At 42.2% G+C, this 23,546-nt stretch overlaps 1 protein-coding gene across 2 annotated transcripts in view; it reads right to left on the bottom strand.

The window, feature by feature from the left end:
- The window catches only part of DNAJC5B (DnaJ heat shock protein family (Hsp40) member C5 beta), a 61,115-nt gene extending 38,347 nt beyond the window's left edge, over positions 1 to 22,768 (bottom strand). Inside the window, exons 1-2 of one of the 2 annotated variants that reach the window (XM_033934694.1) lie at positions 22,753 to 22,768; positions 20,653 to 20,755 (exon numbers count right to left, since the gene is read on the bottom strand). In XM_033934694.1, the coding sequence (XP_033790585.1) occupies positions 20,653 to 20,755; positions 22,753 to 22,768 (119 nt within the window). Of the gene's footprint in view, positions 1 to 20,652; positions 20,776 to 22,752 lie in introns of those variants that run through there. The other variant, XM_033934693.1, reaches the window with a different exon arrangement.
- Between the last annotated feature and the right edge of the window lie 778 nt (positions 22,769 to 23,546).

Consider the following 23,546-nt stretch of genomic DNA (forward strand, 5'->3'; position numbering starts at 1 on the left):
GATGAACAAGGTGCAATGAGGTGCCTTAACTTGGTGACTTCTTTCAGTCAGGGGAGAGGTTTCCTACCCTGACAGCTTGAGATATGCTTAACTGCAGCCATTTCGGCAGGCTTTGGATGCTCCGTTACGGAGCTGCAAGCACGCCAAAGCTACTGCCCAAACGACGCCTAAATGGAACAGTATAATCAAACTAGAATTGCTATGATTTTATGCCTTATTGTGTAGCAAAGTAGTTAGAATGAAGGATGGGGTGTAAGTCTGGTCTGGGTTTGACTCCGTCATGTCCCTCAGCTGACACAATACTCATTTTAATAAAAATTACAAGCTACAGACCAATCCAATCTAATTTTCATCTCAAACAGCACAAAATTAGCAATACTAGAAACAATCTATTCCAAAAGTTGAGTTGGCATTTGATAAGAACAGTAGTATTTGACTCCATGTCACATTTATTGAACCATACTTGAGATTCTGGCTTTGACAGACAATGAAAGCAATGCTTTAATCCATTGAGCTACCAGTATTTTGTCTCAGCTAACTGTGATATGATAGCTAAGCAGAGTTTACCTTAGCAGATCACTAAACTATGATATGACAAGGGAGTCAGAGCAACTAGAGTGGAAGATGGTGTAGCTCAATGAGTAAAAGCGCTGTGCTGCTCTTATAGAGGTTGTGAGTTCAACTCCTAGACCATCTTTTACTTGTGGCATTCTACTTTGCAGATGCACTTTGATGATGTCACAATGAGGTCAGCAATGTGCAGCTGCATACCTCCATTTGCAATGAACTAGAAGCCACATTCAGATCTGTTCTGTGTTTTATTCTGTTTTTAAGCTTGGCCAATTGAAGTAATGGACTTTCTCTTTGCTTTGAAGAATGAGCTGATCGTAGCAATGTTTAATGAGAAAGTGAGTGTTATTTAGAGCAAGGAATCACTTCTAAAAACACCTCTCAAATAACGTCTATGGGATGCCTAGAGAAAGCTGATTGGATGAACTAGGCTGCCTAAATAGCATGTATCCTGCTAAAGCCTTTCTGGAGTTTAAACCACATCTATCTAAAGCTTATACGATGCTCAAAGTCCTATGCTTTACACTTCTTATAGGAGCTAATTATACCATCCCTATACAGGTTTATATGTAGCACAGGAGTGAGGCTTCCACCCTTCTATGCCGATTTTTCCAGTTCAACTCCCAATCAGTACTTCTCGGTTAATAAGTAATCTTATACTTCTCCTTTTAAACATGGTATACTATGTTTTTATTATCCTTTTAATGCTGGTATACTTTGGGTTTATTATATTAAAGCTTACAGTCCTGAAATAATGATAACAAATCAGTAAAAAACATTTTTATATATAACATCGTAGGGACATCTATCTGGCATCTATATGAGGAAAAAGTGGATTTTTGAAAACGAGTATCAGACGCCTACTCGACGCCTAAGTAACGCTGATTGGCACTTGTGCTGCGAGGACATCTAAAACACGCCTAAAAATAGACATAGTTTATAGAATCAGGGGCTTAGTGTCTTGCAATTCATTTTGTAACAATTCTTAACTTCTCTATAAGTAACTGAAATTGGAAAATCTGGTAGATTGTAACTACTTAGCAGCATAATTTTTGTCTTTTCCACATTTAGTTTTAATCGATTATAGTGGCGCCATTGACATATCATGTCCAAAGATATACCGGTATTCAAAATAGCAAGTGTTTCTTTATGAGACTTTTTAATCCTGAAGATAAATTGAATGTTATCTGCATAAATTCAATATTCCACTCCCAAACTATCCAGTAAGATACAAAGAGGTTTCAAAAAGATATTAAACAATGTTGCAGAAAGGGCCAAGCCCCAAGGCACTCTGACTCATTGTCATATATTCAGATTTATCCATCCTATTAATTACAGAAAATTGACATATACACAGAAATGATTTAAACCATTTATAAACCTTTCCGGTAATCCCAATTGCATTCAATCTTTGCAATAGAATTCATGATTAATAATGTGAAATGCTGATGACACATCTAAAGACACCAAAATAAAACTTTCTCCCTTATCAAATCTTGTACGCACTACATCCATAAGTGTTTCAATGTCATAACCATTCCTAAAACCAAACTGGAATTTATATAAGACATGATTTGCATTTAAGAAGTCTGTCAATTGGCGAAGAACTCTTTTTTCAAAAACTTTTGCCATAAGAAGTAAATTAGAAATAGATCAATAGTTGTTCACAGAAGAAGGATCTATAGATAGACCTTTCAAAATACAATTAATTGCCACCTTTTTTCAGCAACTGACATATTTCCTTCCTCAAATATCTTAACGATCTCATGTATAACATTTAAAGAAATATTCTTCAAACTTTTAGCCAAAGTTGGATGGCATATATCCAAAGGACAATAAGAATTACACTTTTTAACAGGCAAGATACCTCTTCTCAACAGAGAACACTACCCCCCTCTTTTACTAAGGTATGCTAGCGTTTTTAGCGCACGCTGAAGATTAGCACGCGCTGCCTCCCATGCTATACGTAAAAACTAACGCCAGCTCAATGGTGGCGTTAGCGTCTAGTGCGCGATAAAACCACTAGCACAGCTTAGTAAAAGGATCCCTATATTCTGACTAAGTACTATCCAGCTCAAAACTTTGTTGAATTTCCAAATGAAAAGGACGTTTCTCAAATTGAGTAACAATATTCTCAACTTTTTGAACTAAACCGAGCGGTAATAGAACATTCACAAGTTTTGTTTAAGTTATCATGAGATGTTAACTACTGTTTTTTAAAAATTCTCTTGTTTGAGATGGGGACTCCTCAAGTTTCTTATTATAAAAAATTTTTTCTAGTCATCAACACTTCAGTTCAATAAGATTTCTTACATTCATTATAAATATCTAACTCCTATTTTATCAGGCTGCACTGCCAAGCAGTGCGAGCTAAATGCAGAACTGCCCATTCTATTCCTATAGGCGGCTCAACATTTAACTCATGCTGTGGCTTGATAAAAGAGGGGGAAATTTGGCTGTCAAGAAACCCTATGCCAATCCCTTTCAACTTTCCTAACAACACACTTCTTCTCTCTTAAGTTATCATTAAACTAGGGTGAAAAATTATTCCTCCTTAATAACACTTTTTTTCTTTGGAGCAATTTCATCCAAGGAAGAAGTTAAAGCTTCATTCCACAAATTTATGGCATCTTGGATGTTGTTCAAAAATACCATCCTGGAAGCCCCCCCCCCCATATGATCGCTGGCAGGAGAGATGCTCAATCTCTCCTGCCGACCCCCACCCAAAATCTTCACCAAAATCTCTCCTGCTGCGATCCCCTGAACCCTCCCACAAGCATTGGCGGCAGAAGGGATGCCCATTCCCTCCTGCCACGATCCCCTGAACTCTCCCGCAATCTTCCCTGGCAGGAGGAGCCTAGAGTATCTAGCAAATCGGAATCTTAGGCCACTCCTAGTGCATCCCAGAATGCACTAGGAGATGGGCTTAAGATTCTGGTTGGCCCAGGAGCCCTTAGGCCCCTCCCCAGTGCATCCAGAGAAGGTGTACCTGCTGAATGCAGGCAGGAGCCGTCCTGCTGGCCAACTAAACCAGGTTAGGGGGATCCAGGTGGAGTTAGGGGGTCCTGGTGGAGGTGGGGCAAACCTTTTGGGGGGGTCGGCAGGAGAGACTGGGCATCCCTTCTGCCATGATGCTTGTGGGTGATTCATGGGGGATTGCGGCAGGAGGGATTGGACATCCCTTCTGCCAGGGAAGATTGCGGGAGGGTTCGGAGGATCGCGGCAGGAGGGATTGGGCATCCCTCCTGCCGGGGAAGACTGCGGAAGGGTTCGGAAGTTTCAGCAGGAGAGATTGGGCATCTCTCCTGCTGATGATCATTTGGGAGGCTTCCAGGATGGTATTTTTAACAACATCCATACCTGATGTAATATTATTACCTTCACAATTGCTCCTCTAAGCTTCATTTTTACCATTTCAGTCTTATTTTTTAAAGTTAAAGCTATTGTATTGGATTTCCTATGTGTACTTACTCCAGAGATTATATCAAATCTGATCATTACCTCATGCATCAATTCATGCACTCCACTGGGTCTAGAATTGCTTTGCTTCTTGTCAGTTCCTGAACCAGCTGCTCCATAAAGCAGTCCTTGATTTTGTCAAGGGATTTTATCTCCTTAGCATATCCTGAAGTTAAATGTACCCAGGACCCGAGGCAACATGGATTAACTAGAGGCAGGTCTTGTCAGAGAAATCAATTTCTTTGACTGTGTGACTAGAGAATTGTATAGAGGGAGAGTGCTAGATGTGGTGTATTTAGATTTTAGAAAAGCCTTTGACAGTATTCCACATAGGTGCCTAATAAACTGAGTGCCCTCGGTAAGGCCCCAAAGTTTCAGACTGGGTCAGTAACTGTTTGAGTGGAAAGCAACAGAAGGTACTGGCAATGGAGATCACTCTGAGGAAAGTGATGTTATCGGTGGTATGCCTCAAGGTTCAGTTCTTGGGCCTGTTCTTTTTAATATTGTTGTAAGCGATATTGCTTAAGGGCTGACTGCCCTTTGTGGATGATAACAAAATCTGCACTAGAGTAGACACCCCTGATGATATGGAAAATATCAGGAAGAACCTAGTGAAACTTGAAGAATGGTCTGAAATTTGGCAGCTAAAATTTAATGCTAAGAAATGCAAGGTCATGCATTTGGGCCACAGAAACCTAAGGGAATGGTACAGTTTAGGGGGTGAAAAATGTTTGTGTATGAAAGAGGAGCAGGACTTGGGTGTGATAGTATGTGATGATCTTAAGAAGACCAAACAGGTTGAAAAGGCAATGGCAAAAGAAAAGGCAATGGCAAAAGCTAGAAGGATGCTTATGTATATAGGAAGAGGAATGGCAAGTATTGGAAAAAGAAGGTATTGATGCCCCTGTATACGACTCTGTTGAGGGACCTAATTTAGAATATTGTGTATAATTCTGAAGATGACTCCTTTTACAAAGGTGCGCTAGCGTTTTTAGCTTTTTAGCGTTTTTAGAGGAGCACAAGATTAGCGCGTGCTAGCTGAAAAATTACCGCCTGCTTAAAAGGAGGCGGCTAGCACGCGGGGCAATTTAGCGCACACTATTCTGCACGTTAAGGCCCTAACGCACCTTTGTAAAAGGAGTCCTATACTTTGAGTGCCACAGGGATTTATACTGTGACTGGTTCTATTTAACTTATTTATAAATGATCCTGAAATTGGAACGAGTGAGGTAATTAAATTTGTAGGTGACACTAAACTGTTAAAATGCATGCAGATTGTGAAAAATTGCAGGCAGACCTTATGAAGCAATCAAATGGCAGATGAAATTTAATGTGCAGAAATGCAAAGTGACACACATTGGGAAGAATAACCCAAATCATAGTTACCAGAAGCTAGGATCCACCTTGGGGTTTAGCGCCTATGAAAATGATTTGGGTGTCATTGTAGACAATATGATGAAACCTTCTGGCCACGGTGTGGCGGTGGCCAAAAAAGCAAACAACATGCTAGGAATTATTTTTAAAAAAGGGATGGTTAACAAGACTATGAATGTTATAATGCCTCTGTATTGCTCCATGGTATGACCTCACGGAGTATTGTGTTCAATTCTGGTCACCTTATCTCAAGAAAGATATAGCGGAACTAGAAAAGGTTTAAAGTAAATTGAACTCCTCTCATATGAGGAAAGACTAAAGAGGTTAGGGCTCTTCAGCTTGGAAAAGAGACGGATGAGGGGAGATATGATTGAAGTCTACAAAATCCTGGGTGGTGTAGATTTTTTTAGGTGCTGCTGAATATTTTGTGTGGAACTGATCAGTGCTATTTAAGCAGCTATGAAGCACTCCTACCTGGTTAAATAGTGCTGAATATTGACCCCCATTGATTCCATATACATCTCTTAGTCTTCTATATTAATATATCAGTCCTTGCACTTAAAAGTATTAATGAAATAATGTGCAGCACAGGAAAGTAGTTTTATGACAGTCTTTCAGATCCTTAAAAATAATTAGCATATGCTGATGGATTAATTAGAATAAATCAACGACCATGAGTCACCATTTTGTCTTGCAAATATTTACAACTAGTCTACTTAGTGTGAATTCCTCTGACACTTCCATTTTATTCATAAGTGGTTTCTGTTTTTTATTATAATTACTAATAATGATGGGTAAAACATTGCTGTCTCTTTTACCACAGATTGCTATGTAAATTTTCTTTATTCATCTTTTATGTGCAACTAAATTCAACTCACTTTGCATTTTTTCCATGACAACTCTCCTCTTCTGGGACCAAATATGTTTTGCTTTTTTTTCAGGCATATGAAAAGCTTGAAAAATAAAGCAAGCCTTTATATGCAAGACACTTGATGATTTAAGGAAGCAAAATGTACCATACTACTATTCTATGTCAGAAGTGATAGAAGAAATTATTCTACTTGCGCAAACATTAAGGGCTTTGTGAAACACAGACCAGGCACAGTTAGAAGAGCTTTTTCTATCCCCCTCTTTTACAAAGCCTGATAGCGCAGGCCGCTGCAGTAACTGCTCCGAAGCCCATAGGGATTTTAAAGGCTTCGGGGCTTTAGTAGCGCAGCAGTCGCTAGTGCGGCTTTGTAAAAGAAGGGATATATTTTCAAATATAATCAGACTTACTTTGATACCCAAAGCTAGTGCTTCATACTGTCTTTTAAGGATCACGTCCACCTTGCGATCCTAAACATCCTTCAGGATCACCCCTCCCTCGCTAGGAAGGGAGGTACGCTTAGTCACTTGAGCTACAGTGGAATCCATATTTGGCTATGGACACAGCTGTTGGAATTCTGGAGCCATAAGATAAAACCTGGTCATAGCTTTTGCCATTTTTAATGAACCCTCTGGGGACTCCCACTGGTCAGTGACTAACGAGGTGATGCCCGGAAGTGCCAGAAAGAAGATAGTCTGTGTGTTTGTGCCACTCATAACAGGGCTGTTGAGGGTCCAAGTTCAACTCACAGAGAGTGTCCAAAATGACATGTGAAACAGTTGTGGTCATGAAAATACGGTGCACTGAGGGATCATCACCCTGATCAATAGCCGCGGCAGCCTCCTGACCTCTGGTCCCAGACAGGGACCCCCAAATCCTTTAAGAACACAGCGGATCCTTGAGATAATAAAGGCATGGTTAGGGGCTTCCATTCCTCCCAGTCTTGCTCCAAATGGTCACTGATGCATGGAGCCGACTTGTTCCAAGGCAGGGAAGCTTGCTTAGGATGCAACTCTCCTTGTGTCTGAGCTGGCGAGCTCGCAGTCAACGCAGTGCTCTCCGGGCCAATTAAATAGACTTTGCAAAAGAGGTTGACAAAATCTTAAAACCCCTGGACAGGAGGCCCAAAGAACTCATGCAGGTCCCCCAACTGGGATAACTGGACCTCCGCCGCCTCCACACGTGTTTCGCACCCTCATTGTGTGCGGCATCTGAACAGGATCTCTTCCCTGAAAGCTGGGCTTTTGGGGGTTCTCCCGCCCTGGAGGACTTTAAGGAGGCTGAGCCCAAAGTTCCTGCCCCTTCCTCCTGTATCCCAAGGCACATGGAACACGGCCGCTCATCTGCCGACAAAGCTGCACAAAAAGGCATTAAACTGTGGTAGATTGGCCTGAGAAAACCATTACAGATGATCCCTGGGCAAAACAAGGATTTTTTGATGACATTTTATGTTTTTCAGAAAAGCTGTCACAGGCCTTTTTTGATGCCTGTCTCTCAGCATGGAGCAGCCTGCCTACAGAGAAATTTCTGGGAATGAATCCACAGCTGTAAACTTTCTGGCTGCTGGTCAGAAAGGCTCTGACCAAAAACTCAGAACCCCAAAAATCCATGCAGCGCATCAGGGGGAAATAATTTGCAGCTGGCTACTTAATACCCAGAGGGTTGTTACACAGGGGCCCCACAGCCTACGTTCAAGCCTCTGATAAATCAACAGATGAGCAAGCTCCCGGGGAATGGACCCTGAGCTCACGATGGACCACAAGGCTGGCTCCACAGGTGCTCGAAGAGATTTCTATGAGCGTCGGGGGGTATTTATTTATCTTTCTGTATATTCTGTTTATGCTGTAAATATAATTTATATTTAGCTTAGGGCTCCTTTTACAAAGCTGCGTTAGGCTTTTTATTGCTGGCTGCGGTGGTATTAGCTCCAATGCTTATAGAATTCCTATGATTTTGTCGGAGCTAATACCACTGTGGCCAGAGTTAAAAAAAGCCTAACGCAGCTTCATAAAAGAGGAGGTTAATTTTTTATATGTGGTGTCATTCTTATTTATTACTTTTGGTTCATTTCTATGTTATATTTATTATAGATGTTTCTGGACCCCTGAGGCAGACCCATGTCCAAACTATGGCCCATCTTGGGTCTGTTAAGTGAGAATAAAGGGCCTGTTTTACAAAGCCGCACATAACGTCCCCGAAGCCCATAGAGATTTAAAGGGCTTCGGGGCTGTTGCCACACGGCAGCTGCTAGTGCGGCTTTGCAACACAGGTCCAAAGTGTTTCTTAAGATGTACACTGCTCCTTTGTAGGTTCTTTTTGTTTAGTTTCCACTGTTGGTTCTCCTTTGGATTTTCTTGTGGAGTGTTCACTTCCTGTTTTTTAGTTATTCACATTAGCCTAAAATTACAGAACAAGCCATCCCCAAATGGTATGTTCTTTCCAAAGGTGTTTTTAACTTTAAAAATACATAAATATAAATAACCTTAAATTAATCCTCACCACCCAACCACATCCCCAACTCTCCTGCTCTCTGCTACCCTTCCCTGCAGTGCGAGCTCATGGTTTTAACCCGCGGGTTTAAAGCAGGTTAAATCCACGGGCTCGTACTGCTGGGAAGGGAGGCAGAGAGCAGGTCGCGGCAGAGAGCAGGAGAGCCGGGGAGGCAGAGAGCAGATCGCGGCAGAGAGCAGATTTATTTCAGGGCTGCAGGGCTGGCAGGACAGTCGGAAAGGACGTGAGCGACTGGTCCCCAGTAGTCGCTTCTTGTTGATCGGCCAGCCCAGTCGGTGTTCAAGATTTTTGTTTAGTGAATCGCTGCCTGCCTAGTTTGCATGCCGTTTCCTCTCATTTGCATACACGGATCAGAATCAGATTGGCACAGAGGTTAGTGAATTGGCTCAGAGGAAAATCGGGTCGCAAAGGGGTCGCAAACCAATCGGTACATGATCGGCTTGCTTAGTGAATCTAGCCCATAATCACTTTTTCCAGTGCAATAGGTGAGACATTCTAGATATGTGGGACGTACAAAGGCAGTCCCAAAAGGCTAGGATGGGCTGACTATGCTGAACCTCAAGATTGAGGACCCAAAAGCAGAGTCCTGTCTTGCTGCCACATCCACTCTGTAAAATTTGGCAAACGTGTGCAGAGTGGATCAAGTAGCTGTTCTATAAATCTCCTCAGGGGAGATGGCCCTAACCTTGGCCCATGAGTAAGCCATACTCCTGGTAGAACATAAACACCACCCCTACAGTATCCCCTAGCCAAATTCTTCAAACCTTCCCCAAACTCATACTCAGAAACCTAAAAATACAACCTCCACCCGGGATCAGAATATTGCTTCCCTTATCACTATGTAAACAACCTCCATCTGTAACCAGAATATTCCGTCCCTCAACGTTATGTAATAATCTTCCTAATTTGTATGTATTGCTATTGTTATGTAAACTTGTTATGTATATGTTATATACCTGATATGTAAACTCCCTGGAAATGTCCAGTTTTCACCCAATTTTGTAATCCGCTTAGAACCACAAGGCACAGGCGGAATAGAAATCTCTAATGTAATGTAATGTAATGTAACCTTAACAGAAACAGGAGACTGTAATGCTCTCCTCCCCCCTATACTCATCCTCCAAACCCAATGTTGTTATTTCTTCCTTTATTAAGCTCTTGTAAACCGTGCCGAGCTCTATAATTATGGAGGGGCCATGGTATATAAACTTAAGGTTTAGTTTAGTTTAGTTTACCATAAAGAATGTAGGCTGACGAAATTGCTTTACAGATCAATCTGGAAATAGTGGCCTTGGAAGCAGGTGCGCCCCGCTTGGAAGAATGAGTTAGCACGAATAGATGGTCAGAGAGACGAAGCTCATTCGTGACCTCGAGATAACACAGAACTCTGCATATATCCAACTTCTTCAAAATGTGATGTTGCTTCCTAGAACCAGTAGGCTGAAAATCAGGCAAACACACTTCTTGATTAACATGGAATGCAGACACCACCTTAAGCAGAAACAAAGGAACTGTGCGGAGAGAAATCCCCATTTCTGAAATCCTCAGGAAAGGGTCTCTATAATACAAAGCCTGGAGTTCCAAGACACAACTCGCTGATGTAATGGTGACCAGAAAAACTGCTTTTAGTGTCAGGTCCAAGAGAGAAGCATCTTGCAGAGGCTTGATAAGATTGCTGCAGATCTTATCATCAGGCAATAATAAAGACCTCGTGATAGTGACAGTTACAGTAAGATAGATTTATTAGTAATAAGCAAAAGGCAACTCACATGAAATAGCAAAGTACAGCATATTGGCTACAAAGGATAGCATACATACGAAATTGCAATCTGATGTTCTTTTGGGTCTGACTCCTCTCCTCCTTCTTCTTCCTCTTATGCCATCCAACATGTCACTTATATACATTACTAGCTGATGCCCCGGCGTTGCACGGGTATTTAATTATAGCAATAACACTGTAAATGGATTCAAATAAAGATACTTTATAGTGGTGAATGAAATTATTTTTTTACAGCTTTATAAAAAGTACAATATTCAAATTATAATGTGAAATATTTGACAAAATGAATACAATACAACTAACACAAAACTTGATTATAAACAACATTTTTAGTTTCACCTCCAGGAGCAAGAACATATAAATTCTTGGGTGAACCCACCCTTGAGCAAGCAACATAGAGTTGACCATGGGAAAAACAGGGGGATCTTAAATCCACTCCACAGTATGTAATAGTCTGTCCCTGTGATTTGTTGATTGTGATAGAGAATGCAAGTCTCACTGGACTTTGCAAGCTCTTAAACTGAAAAGGAAGATGTGTTGCAAGTTTCGTTCAAATCGGGCAAGCCGTTTTTGCGTTGGCAGCTTTTTACAATTTTTCCATTGACATGAATGGGTGAAATCTGATTTTCTGTTTGTAGCTCCGCCCACGTGTGCAGGTGGGCCGCGAGACCCCCAGAACATATCACCCCAGGTAGTGAGGGATCTGCATACCAAGTTTAGTTCAAATCGGGCAAGCCGTTTTTGCGTTGGCAGCTTTTTACATTTTTGCCATTGACATGAATGGGTGAAATCTGATTTTCTGTTTGTAGCTCCGCCCACGTGTGCAAGAGGGCCGCGAGACCCCCAGAACATATCACCCCAGGTAGTGAGGGATCTGCATACCAAGTTTCGTTCAAATCGGGCAAGCCGTTTTTGCGTTGGCAGCTTTTTACATTTTTGCCATTGACATGAATGGGTGAAATCTGATTTTCAGTTTGTAGCTCCACCCATGTGTGCAGGTGGGCCGCGAGACCCCCAGAACATATCACCCCAGGTAGAGAGGGATCTGCATACCAAGTTTCGTTCAAATCGGGCAAGCCGTTTTTGCGTTGGCAGCTTTTTACATTTTTGCCATTGACATGAATGGGTGAAATCTGATTTTCAGTTTGTAGCTCCGCCCACATGTGCAGGTGGGCCGCGAGACCCCCAGAACATATCACCCCAGGTAGTGAGGGATCTGCATACCAAGTTTCGTTCAAATCGGGCAAGCCGTTTTTGTGTTGGCAGCTTTTTACATTTTTTCCATTGACATGAATGGGTGAAATCTGATTTTCTGTTTGTAGCTCCGCCCATGTGTGCAGGTGGGCCGCGAGACCCCCAGAACATATCACCCCAGGTAGTGAGGGATCTGCAAACCAAGTTTCGTTCAAATCGGTCAAGCCGTTTTTGCGATCGCGGCACATACACACACACATACATACACACATACATACCTCCGATTTTATATATATAGATTTCAGTAGCCTAGGGTACCTCCTAGTTACTCACTTCTCATTGGTTTGTCACATATGTCATTTTTATTGGCTGAATGGAGCCATACTGAAGCATGACATCACCTGGTGCCAAAACTGACCTTTCTATATTTCCCTTACACCAAGCCCCCCCTCCCCACCTTCCTGAGTTACACTGTCCTTCACTAGCACTTCTTAGGAGGACTTCTTATCATGTACTGTACTGTTCTGAAAAGTGATGTCACAGTCAGGAGATCTGACTGCTAGTTTCTGGAGCAAAGGTGAATCTCTCTCTTACTGGCAGAGAGGAAAATGACTGCTTAGAAGTTTGAATTCATATGCACAATGCATTGTTTTCACTGTGGATCATCAGGTCTCCCCATTTTTCTTTGCAATGCCTCTCTTAGAAATATAACTATTTGTGGTTCTCAGGGGTCTTCGCCTACAATATATGCAGGTCTTATGCTTGTGTCTTCTTCTGCCTACATTTTCATGCAGGTCTTACTCCCGATTCTCCTCTGATTTGTCCTCAGGCTCAAATGGAGCTTTGGTAAGGCCAGACAAAACCAACTTAAGGTCCCATGAAGGGAATGACGGTTTGATTGAAGGTCTAATGCGAAGAGCACTTTTCTGAAATCTGGCCATATCAGCTAAGGACAATAGTCCCGGGCTCTGAAACAAGAACCCAGAAATCTGGACTCTTATTGAGACCAGCCTGGTGAAAGGCTAGCACCACTGAAACCAGAGCAGAACATGGCTCAACACTGGCCTGGTCGCACCAATGTTGGAAAGTCTTCCATGCCTTAGTGTAGGCAGACACAGTAGTCGACTTCTTAGATTTCAGAAGAGTAGAAATGATTACATCAGAATAGCCTTTATGCTCTAATGCTTTGCGTTCAATAGCCATGTCATAAGAACAAAGCAATTGGGATCATCCATGCAGATTGAACCCTGAGAGAGAAGGTCTGGAAGGGCTCGCAGCCAAAGGCTGCAACCTATGCAAAGATGCATCAGATCTGTGTACCACGGTCTGTGAGACCAATCTGGAGCCACTAGAATAACCCTTCCCTGATGGTGAAGGACCTGACCTATTATGGGCCAGGAGGAAAAACTTACAATAGAACTCCCTGCGGCCATGGTTGTACTAGAACCTTTAGGCCCTTGCTTCTGGGCTCAGATCTTCGATTGATATTTGATACATGATTTTTATTATGATTCTATGTGTTTGAGCTGCTTTCTGTTTATAATTCTTATAATATTCAATAAAATTATTGAACTAAAAAAAAAAAAGAAAAATCGGGCAGCTTTGGAGTTCTTCACCAACGTCATGAGGTCGAAGTGAGGCTGACCCCAGCACCGCACAATGGCTTAAAACACTGCCGAGAACAGTGCCCACTCGCCCATAACCAATGACTGTTTGCTGAGGAAATTTGCTTGAACAATGTCGACTCCCAAAGGGCCTGGAGATGGAGCTCTGCCCGGAGAAAGAGCAGATGGACTTTCTGAGCCAGAGAAGCACTCTTGGTTCTTCCCTGGCAATTGACATATGACACCGCTGTCGTATTTTCAGAAAAGACTCACACCACTTGGCCCTCCAGAGTCATCTACAGTTTCAGCAGAGCCAAGCGAATGGCTCATAGTTCCAATCAGTTGATTGACCATTTCCTTTCAGAGGGCATTCAATGCCCCTGAATGGGATGACAGTTGCAATGGACTCCGCAGCATAATGCATACCATTGGGTTTTAATAGGAAATGCTTTAGAGAAAAAGAAAACCTTAATAATTGTCTAATACTTTTGAAATGATATTTGTAGAGGTAGTTGAATAGAAACGATATTCTAGAATGAAGGAGCTACAACAGAGAAGCAAGATGCCCTGGCAAATGTGACTGAACTTGAAAATGGGAAGGTACAATATTGTTGGGAAGAACGTAGACACAGAATTGGGGATAAGGGATCTGTACAAGTAGATGATCTGTGATAATCCAGAATTAAGAATTTTAAAATTTTAAAATTCAGAACAAGAAATTTTAAACAATCTGATGATGAAAGGAAAGAGGTAACACTATTAAATTTCTTAGTACCATAGATTAGTTTAACAGCAGCATTTTGAACACGTTGTAAAATCTATAGCCAAGGATAATTAGTGGAAGATGTCAGCCTTCTGGTACTATAAGATAAAGCAGAATTGCAGTAATTGCTGTAAATAGGTTTTCTAATACAAGTGACAAAGTAATTCCCAGAGATTATAGTCAGGACTTCTGCCTCTTTTATAGAACTGTTTCCTTGTCGTCTATTCCTGATGGGTACATTGGCCGTCCTTAACATTCATAGACTCTCACTCAGTAGCAAGGTAATCACTTATCAACACTGAGTTGTAAAATCTTAACTACAGTGCATTAATAAGGTGCATTATTATATTCCAATCAGCTTTAATTTGCTATGATGCCTATTGCAGCTTACAATACGATCTCTGGATAGGTGAATGACATTTTCAGTAGGATTTTATTATGCTTAAACAGACTGTAACTAAGGAATACAAATACATCAATTAAGCAGATCTGAAAGCTCTGTATAGCATACAATTGAACTAATCTGCAGAAAAAATATTTTGAGGTGTTTAAAACTAAATTAACTGTGATATTCTGATTCGTGAAAATGTTTTAGACTATGGTTTATGGTTTATCGTTAATGATGTGCATTTTATTGAATGAAGTCATGACCTCTTTTTATTTATTAGGATTTATGTACCACCTTTTTGAAGGAATTCACTCAACACAGTGTACAGCAAGAATAAGTCAACAACAGCAGTAAAAATAGTCAAATTATAATCAAGGTATGGTATAGTATGCTGTATTACAATGTCAACACAATATATTCAACCATTTTAATAGCATAGGGCAGGGGTAGGCAATTCCGGTCCTTGAGAGCAGGAGCCAGGTCAGGTTTTCAGGATATCCACAATAAATATGCTTGAGATAGATTTGCATCTCAAGGAGGCAGTGCATGCAAATCCATCTCATACATATTCATTGTGGATAGCCTGAAAATCTGACCTGGTTCCAACTCTCGAGGACCGGAATTGCCTACCCCTGGCATAGGGTGTAAGCAAAGATGAAGCATATAGATCAGGGGTGTCAAAGTCCCTCCTCGAGGGCCGCAATCAGGATTTCTGCAATGAATATGCATGAGATCTATTAGCATACCATGAAAGCAGTGCATGCAAATAGATCTCATTCATATTCATTAGGGAAATCCTTAAAACCTGACTGGATTGCAGCCCTCGAGGAGGGACTTTGACACCCTGATATAGATAGATAAGATAGGGTAGCAGGAGTAAGAAAATAAGGGAACTAGTTTAAAGTGGTTGCATATGAGGTCAGATTGGTGCTTGAGAATTCTCAGCTAGGATAGACGTGGATAAACATGTCCTGCATTAGTATGTGCAGTCACTGCCACTCGTGTGTTTGTGTGAGTGTGTATGTGTTTGTGTGTGTATGAGTGTGTTGATGAAGTTAGTTATGGTTCTTCTTCCATCAAATGCCTGGTTGGAGAGACAAGCTTTCACCTGCTTCCTGACATAGAGATAGCCTCATGTTGTGCATTCCAGAGTGTGGGGGCTTCTCCAGAGAAGGCTCACTTGCTGGTATTATATCATGTGATGTCCTTTGGGGAGAGTGTAGTTAGGGATAATCCCTGGGATGACCTTAGTGACCTTGGAGATTTGTAGATAGAGATCCTGTTCTTCAAGTACTCTATACCATTTCCTTTGAGGATCTTAAAGATCAGACAAAGAGTTTTAAATTTTGCCATATATTGTACTGGCAGCCAGTGAAGTTTTTAAAAACTGATGTGATGTGGTCACATTGCTTACAACTTTCTATTAGTCTTGCTGCAGTATTCTGAAATAAATTGTAGCTGGTGCAGACCCTTTGCATTCATACCAGTGCAGAGAGCATTACAGTAATCTAGTCTTGATTATATCATGGCATGCATAAGGTGACCATACGTCCCGTTTTCAACGGGACAGCCCCATTATTGGACCGACTGTCCTGTTGTCCCGAGCCACCGCTTCGGGATGCCGAAATGCCTCGTTTTCAGGGACAGTGTTCCGAAGCTGTGCGTGGGGACAAGGGGACGGTCGTTCCAGCGCCAAACCCCAGCAGTGTTCTCTGTACCTGCTTGCCACCATATTCTCCGCGCCCTAATTCTGCTGCTGCTGTCTATGTTCCTTCCCGGGCTGACTCCAGAATTCAAATGGAACCCACGCTCTGGGGCTCTAACGTGTGCATGCTGGCTTCCCTTCTCTTCCCTCCGAAATTGGAAGTTATGTCCCGGGGGGGGGGGGAGGAGAAGAGAAGGGAAGCCGGCACGCACACATTCGAGCCTCGGAGCAGGAGTTCACTACAGGCAGCGACGGAGGGAAGCTAAGGGAGACACGGAGAAAGCTTACAACTTGCTTCGGGCCTTCCTCGCTGCCGGGTCCGACTCCTGCCTACTTTCTGTTTCAGCGAAGGCAGGACCCGGCAACGAGGAAGGCCCGAAGCAAGGAAGAGCAGCAAGTTATAAGCTTCCCTCCGTCGCTGACCTATGGAAGATAGGTCAGCGATGGAGGGAAGCTTGCGACTCTGCTTTGTTTTGTTTTGTTTGGGAGGGACGGGAAAAGAAATGATGCTGCTGCACCTAAGTGGGGTGGGAGGAATAGAAAAGCTGCTACTGCTGCACCCAAGGGGGGAGGGGGAAGAGAAAAGCTGCTGCACCCGAGGGGGAAAGAGAAAAGCTGCTGCTGCTGCACCCAAGGGGGGGAGAGGGGAAGAGAAAAGCTGCTACTGCACCAAATTGGGGAGGGGATAGGGGAAGAGAAGTGCTGCTGCTGCACCCAATTGGGGAGAGAGAGGGGAGAAGGAAGACCAGGGAAGGGAGAGGAGAGGAAAGAGATGCCACTGTGATCCTGAAACAAAACAGTAGTCCATGTTTCATTAACATAACTAATAATTCCAAAAAGATGGCACCAGCTCGCTGAAAATGCTACAAAATCAACTTGAAAGTGTCCACTCAACGTCATTTCTCATCAGCATTCAAACATTTGGGCACCCATGGATGACAGCTTCTGAATACCCAGCTGTTTATGGATTATACACACCCAACATGTTCCCTGGATATCTGGAGTGTCTCAACAATTGTTTTAGCTGATATTCGCCGATCTGCCAAAATCAGGTCATGGACATGGTCAACAATTTCAGGAGCTGAGCAGCAAGAGCAATTCCCAGTTGCTCCTACCCCGTCCAGTCTTGTTACTTCCATGACGGATCAGGCTGCTCCTTAGTTTAGATCCTTTGCCAGTCTAATTGCTCTTTCTGGATCTCTTTGATTCTCTTGGTAGTTTTGCGCATCTTTTTCTTACATGTTTCTTCTGATTTTGGAATACTGTTATCATTGTTCTTATTTTTTTGGCCCTGTAAGGCAGCCTGATCCCTAAAAGTACAACTTTAAAACTACCTCTGTTGCTCCTGCCCGCAATTTCCTCACTACCAAGAATTACTTCAGGTATGCCCAGGAGGACATATGGGGGGGATGGGAAGTTTTTGGGAGCCAGCCCTTCAGGCCTAATGTGTTTTAGGGGGCTGGGGAGTTAGGGGTATATTTGTGTGTGTGGGTTACCTGAGGGAGAGGGGAAACTTTGGACCACACATGTTTTAAAATGGCTATGAGATGCAGGTCAAGATTTGGTTCGGCTAACAAGCCGCCTTCTGCTTGCCAGATTACAGAGGACTTACAACATGATTCAAAAGCAGAACTCCTGCTCTTTAAACAGGCAGATTCTGGGTCACAACCAGGCCAAGCTTACTAGTCAGCTTACTTAAAGTCAGAAAATTTATTCTTAGATGGATATACTTGCAAAAATAGGAAGATTAAAAAGGTAATAGTAAGAATAAAGAGATTATGGGGTCCTTTTATCAAGGTACGGTAGGCGGTTAACGTGCGGAATACCGCGCGTTCAACTGCCTGCCTCGCTAGTCGCTAACGCCTCCATTGACGAGGCGTTAATTTTTGGCTTGCCGCAGGGTTAGCGCGTGATGAAATGTCCGACATACTAACCCCCATAGTGCGCCTTGATAAAAGGAGCCCTATGTACTTACCCTCATATGTTCTCTTCCAGTAGATAGGTAAGACATTCTAGACAGATGTCCCCATGGCCACGTGCCATCTGTAGAAGGAATCCACTCTGAACTTGATTGCCATAGATATCTCTACTGCACATTTATTTAGTGGCTCTTGGTGCTTGGATACTAACTGTAGTTAGAGTTAAGGAGCACAGTGAAGTACAACAATTGCAGATGGGAAGGCTGGCATCTGCTGATGTCTGTTGATTTTTCTGTAAATGTTTTTTTTGTACTCCGCTTTGGAAAAAGCGGACTATAAGTAAATAAACTAAACTAAACCATGATCTAGGAGGCAATCCGCTGTGGACCTCCCTTAGAGAGTGACTGCGGGAGAAGCCACCAATCCATGCTGGCCCAAGCCTCCAGTGAAGACAGGTCTATAAAGCATCCCTGTGTGGAGCCCAGCGAGAGAGAGTAAGGCATGCTAGAGAGGACACATGTGAGCCCTCACCCAAGGAACCATATCCAATGTGACAACCATGGACCCTAGGACTTGAAGATAGCCAAGCTGAAGGATTCAGCTGTTCCAGAAGGGAAGAAATCTGGGCACACAGTTTCTGTCTGAGTACTTCTGGAAGATAGATATGGCCCACAGCCTTGTCGAAGATAACGTTCAGATATTCCAAAGACTGCATGGGCATCAGATTGCTCTTTCTGTAGTTCACAATCCAGCACCTGGATCACTTGATCCACCAATTTTCCATAAGTAAGCTGCCATGACCACCATCACCTTGGTGAAGGTAAGGGGAGTTGTTACCAGCCCAAAGGGCAGAGCCAAGAACTGGTAATGATGTTCCAAAACATGAAACCACAAGTATTTGCAGTGGACCGGATGTGCAAGTAAGCTTCTGTGAGATCTAGAGAGGCGAGGAACTCTCCTGGGGCTGCCGCTGCAATGACTGAGTGTACCATCTCCATGCGAAAGTGCAGAACTTTGAAAGCCACATTCACGTGCTCAACATCCAGTATAGGCCTCCAATCTTCGAGCCTTTCTTTGACACAATAAAGTGTATAGAGTATCTGCCTGAGCCTGAAAGTTCGGGCGGCATCGTCTCTTTAGCTTGAATATCCAGCAAGCATTAAATAGTGGCTTGAACTTGAGCGCCTTGTTCAGCTGACCTGCAGGAGAGTTCACAAACCAATCCGTCAGAGGCTGGGTAAATTCCAGCTTGTAGCCCAACCAAATAATGTCCAAGACCCACCAATCGGATGAAATTGAACCTAGGCGGGCAGGAATGTTGAGAATCTGTCCTCAATATGTAGAGGGGCATCCCTCAGCTTGCGCACCATTGCGTCTTTTTGGCAGAGGGCACAGAACAGGAGGCAGAGGGCTGGAATCGTCTTTAGCCAGCATACCGTTGCCAGGAGCCCTAGGAAATCTCTGCAACTTGGCACTTGCTTATGGGCGAGATCACCAGGAACAACGAAAATTAGAATGACCAGAACCTCTGGAGGCCCTGGGTCTGCTATCAGGCAGGGTCTTAGGGCGACGGTCCACCACAGAATTCATGAGGTTGTCCAGGCCCTTGCCAAACAATAACTGCCCCTTAAAGGGAAGTCTACCCAAAGTAGCTTTGGAAGTGGAATCACCAGCCCATTGTCTGATCCATGGCATCCTTGGGCAGAAATGGAGTACGCTGACACTTTTGCCAAAACCCGCAATTAGGTCATACAATGCATCAGCAACATAAGCTGACCCAGCCAAAAGAAGCTGAGGAGGAGGATCCACAGCCTCACTTTATGCTTAAAGCAGCTGCATCAAAAAGAGAAGAGAGTTGGGGAGTCACACCCAGGTACCACTGGCTCATGGACCTTATAATAAAAAAAACACTAGAATAGTGCAATACCTTAAAGCAGGGATGGGTAACCTGTGGCCCACAGGCCAAATGCATTCTGTCACTGAATTTTATGCAGCCAGTGAGATCATGGGAAGTATACACAGAAAACATTAGTAACCAGAGTTCTGGCAAATATTTTCAGAATATCCACTCTAGCAGTTTGCTTCCATCACTTTTAGTTAAATACAGTATTTACTTATCTATCTATCACAGAAGGTTTATGGAGCTCTGTGCCTTTCTGGTTCCAACCTTACATAATATTGCTGCCTACTAGGGATAACACTGGCACTTATGTGGTCCTCTGCATATACAGGTTGCTCACCCTTGTGTTAAAGCCAGGGCAATAAGGAATAAGGATCCCCAAGAAGATCCTGCCATAAAGACAGTAAGTAGCTTTAATGTGTTTTTTGTGTGTATGTGTATATATATATATATATATATATATATGTATGTATAGATTTAAAGCTATTGTCTCTGTGGCTATATAGATGTATGTATGTATGTATATATATATATATATAATATTATATATATATATATATATATGTATGTATGTATATACATATATTCAAGTATATATATACTGTATATATCTCTACCTGTAGGATTTCTTGATTTCTTCATGTGTTGACCCCTTTTCTAGGCCCAGAATTTGATATAATGCTTCTCCAGATGTAGACAGAGCACGTTGCCTTTGTTCAGCCATCTTATTTCAGACACTTCTGAGGTAAAACAGAAAAAAAAAAAGCTAAAACTACAATATACATTTAAAACAAGCATGGATAATTTCCTATTTTTCTGAGTTTAAAAATCTGTCTGCCTATTTCCACCTCCACATCCTTCCCATTGGCTAGATCCAGTTTCTGTAGCTACTGTAGTTTCTCTGAAAACAGGCAGAAAGTGGGGAGGGAGGAGGGGGGAGGTTGTGGGAAGGCAGAGATTGGAGGTAGGCAGAGAGAGTTTTGAGACTCTGAAAACTGTCCAGACACATTATACTTTGTTCTGGCTTCTGGATATTAATGCAACAATCTACTGAATCCTGAAAATGTCAGACAATTATCATTCCTAACCCCCTGAGTCTTGGGCATAATTGAGCAAGCCTCCCTAGGTATACAGGGCTACATACAATTTCTTAAGATGGCCCTGACCATGGCAACAAATATCAGGGGTCCTTTTACTAAACCACAATACAATTTACAGTTATGGCAGCATAGGGTTACCATAAGGCTCCAGAAAAAGGAGGACGGATGACTCGATCTATCGTTTGCAAGAACAGCAGTATAAATTTCTCCTTTGACTTTGTTTCACCCTACCGGGCATATGTCTCAGGGTATGCTGTTCATGCTCAATATCCTAAGTGTTAGTACACCCCTGCAGGTTTACTTCATATGTTTTGGTCCTGTGCAGGTCTTTTGTTGGACTTTATTTACAGACTGTTCTGCATAGGCAGATTCCTATGAGGGCAGATGTTCTGTTCTTCTCGCAGGTCACCTCTTTAGGATTACCCAGAGGGGGAAATCTGTGGCTGCAGAAAGTTTCTCTCTTGGCTAGAAAATGTATTCTTTCCCTGTAGCGCCAGTAGCATGTGCCCAACATTACTATGTGGAGAAATGAAATGTTTACTTTGCTTAAATTTGAATATATGGTTGTCAAGAGGGCCGGGCCGGATCAATGGAGGAAATTTAAGGCTATCTGGGCTCCTGTTTGGGAGGGCTAGAAGTTCTCTTCTGAACTTCTGACACTGGAGTACAGGGAGAGGGTTGGGTTGGGTAGGGAGGGTTGGGGTTAGAGGTTTCTTTCTGACTTTGTATGGACCTTTTAGGTCTCCGTGAAGGACGAACACAGATGATCTTATTTTGTCATGTTTGGTTGTATTGTTGTGTTTCGTATGTTCTGCTGTTTCAATAAAGAACTTTAAAATGAAAAAAAATAAAAAGGAGAACGGATTGAGACGTCCAGGTTTTACTTTCATTACTTTCAATGGAAATAAAACCCAGGTGTCTCTATCTGTCCTCCTTGCTGAGAGATAGAGAGGAGAAGTAGAGGGAAGGGCATGATGAATGGAGTGATAAAATCAGAGGGGTGATGGACAGGGAAGGCCAGATAGAAGGCTATAAAGATCTCTACCAATATTGACTCGGCATCTTTATAGCTCTGGAACTGCTGATTTGGAGGTGAAAGGAATGAGGGTGAGAAGCTGAACTAGGGAAAGAAAAAGAAATTGAATAGATAGACATGGGTGAAGATAAAATTATAAACAATGAGATGGAAAGAAGAAAGTTATGAGAAATAAAAATGAGAATAACTGGCAAAGGCAAGAAGGAAATAGAAAATAAATTTTAAAAGAAAAATAAATAAAAAAGAAACATCCTTTACAAAAGGGTTGCCAAAGAGTTTTTATTACTCTTAGTTATAATTGTATATTTTCTATGTTACCTAATTAAGGACCGCTTTTATCAAGCCGCGTAAGTGTTTTTATATCGCAGGGGCCGCTGTGGTAGTAGCTCTGACACTCATAGAATTCCTGTGATAAAAAAAACCCTTACGCAGTTTGATAAAAGGGGGCCTAAATTAGGCTGTCAGAACTATGCTAGACTCCTTGACTCAGCAGGCTCATCAAATTTCCTGGCTTGCCCACCCCTACTCTTTAATACCATATATGACTGTTTAAACCTAAAAGAAAATGTATGATGGAATAAGAATGTTACAAGCCATTTAAAATAATTGAGGAACAACAGACACCATGCCCCAAGGTGAAAAGAGTTAATAGTTTTATTGATTTCCCTACTACTGTGGCAAATTGCAATTCAATGCTAGAACCAAAGCTGTATTTGCTTTGAAAATATAACAGGCTTACATCTCCTGAGAATTCTTTATGGTAACTCAGCAAACATATACCGTAATACAGCATGAATCATCAAGAAAGACAAATAAAGATATAATATCAGTAAGCTCAAGAGATTTATTTTACTTATGATTATAGCCCTCCATTTTCTTTTTGACAAGCAGTAGAAAACTCTGTAGCAAAGTTTCAGAAATTCTGCAGGATTTATAAGGCTCATTTCCATAAATTTGAATTGTTTTGCATAGTAAATAATGCTACTTATTTTAGAATTAAATGAAATATTCAACCCTTTGGTTTCTTAATAATTTAACCCCCCCCCCCACACCTTTTTTTTTTTTTTTTTTACAAAACCGCACATGAGGATTTAGTGCTGGCCAGCGTTGCTCTGACGGTCATAGAGTTCCTATGAGCATCAGAAAAGCGCAGAGCATTCAGCATGCCAGCCGGCGCTAAAACAAACTCTTGTGTGGTGTTATAAAAGGAGGGGGAGGGGAATTATTTTGTTGTTGTAGGACAGGGGTGTCAAAGTCCCTCCTCGAGGGCCGCAATCCAGTCGGGTTTTCAGGATTTCCCCAATGAATATGCATGAGATCTATTAGCATGCAATGAAAGCAGTGCATGCAAATAGATCTCAGTCATATTCATTGG

Source organism: Geotrypetes seraphini, chromosome 2 (assembly GCF_902459505.1).
Source record: "Geotrypetes seraphini chromosome 2, aGeoSer1.1, whole genome shotgun sequence".
NCBI classification, from domain to species: domain Eukaryota; kingdom Metazoa; phylum Chordata; class Amphibia; order Gymnophiona; family Dermophiidae; genus Geotrypetes; species Geotrypetes seraphini.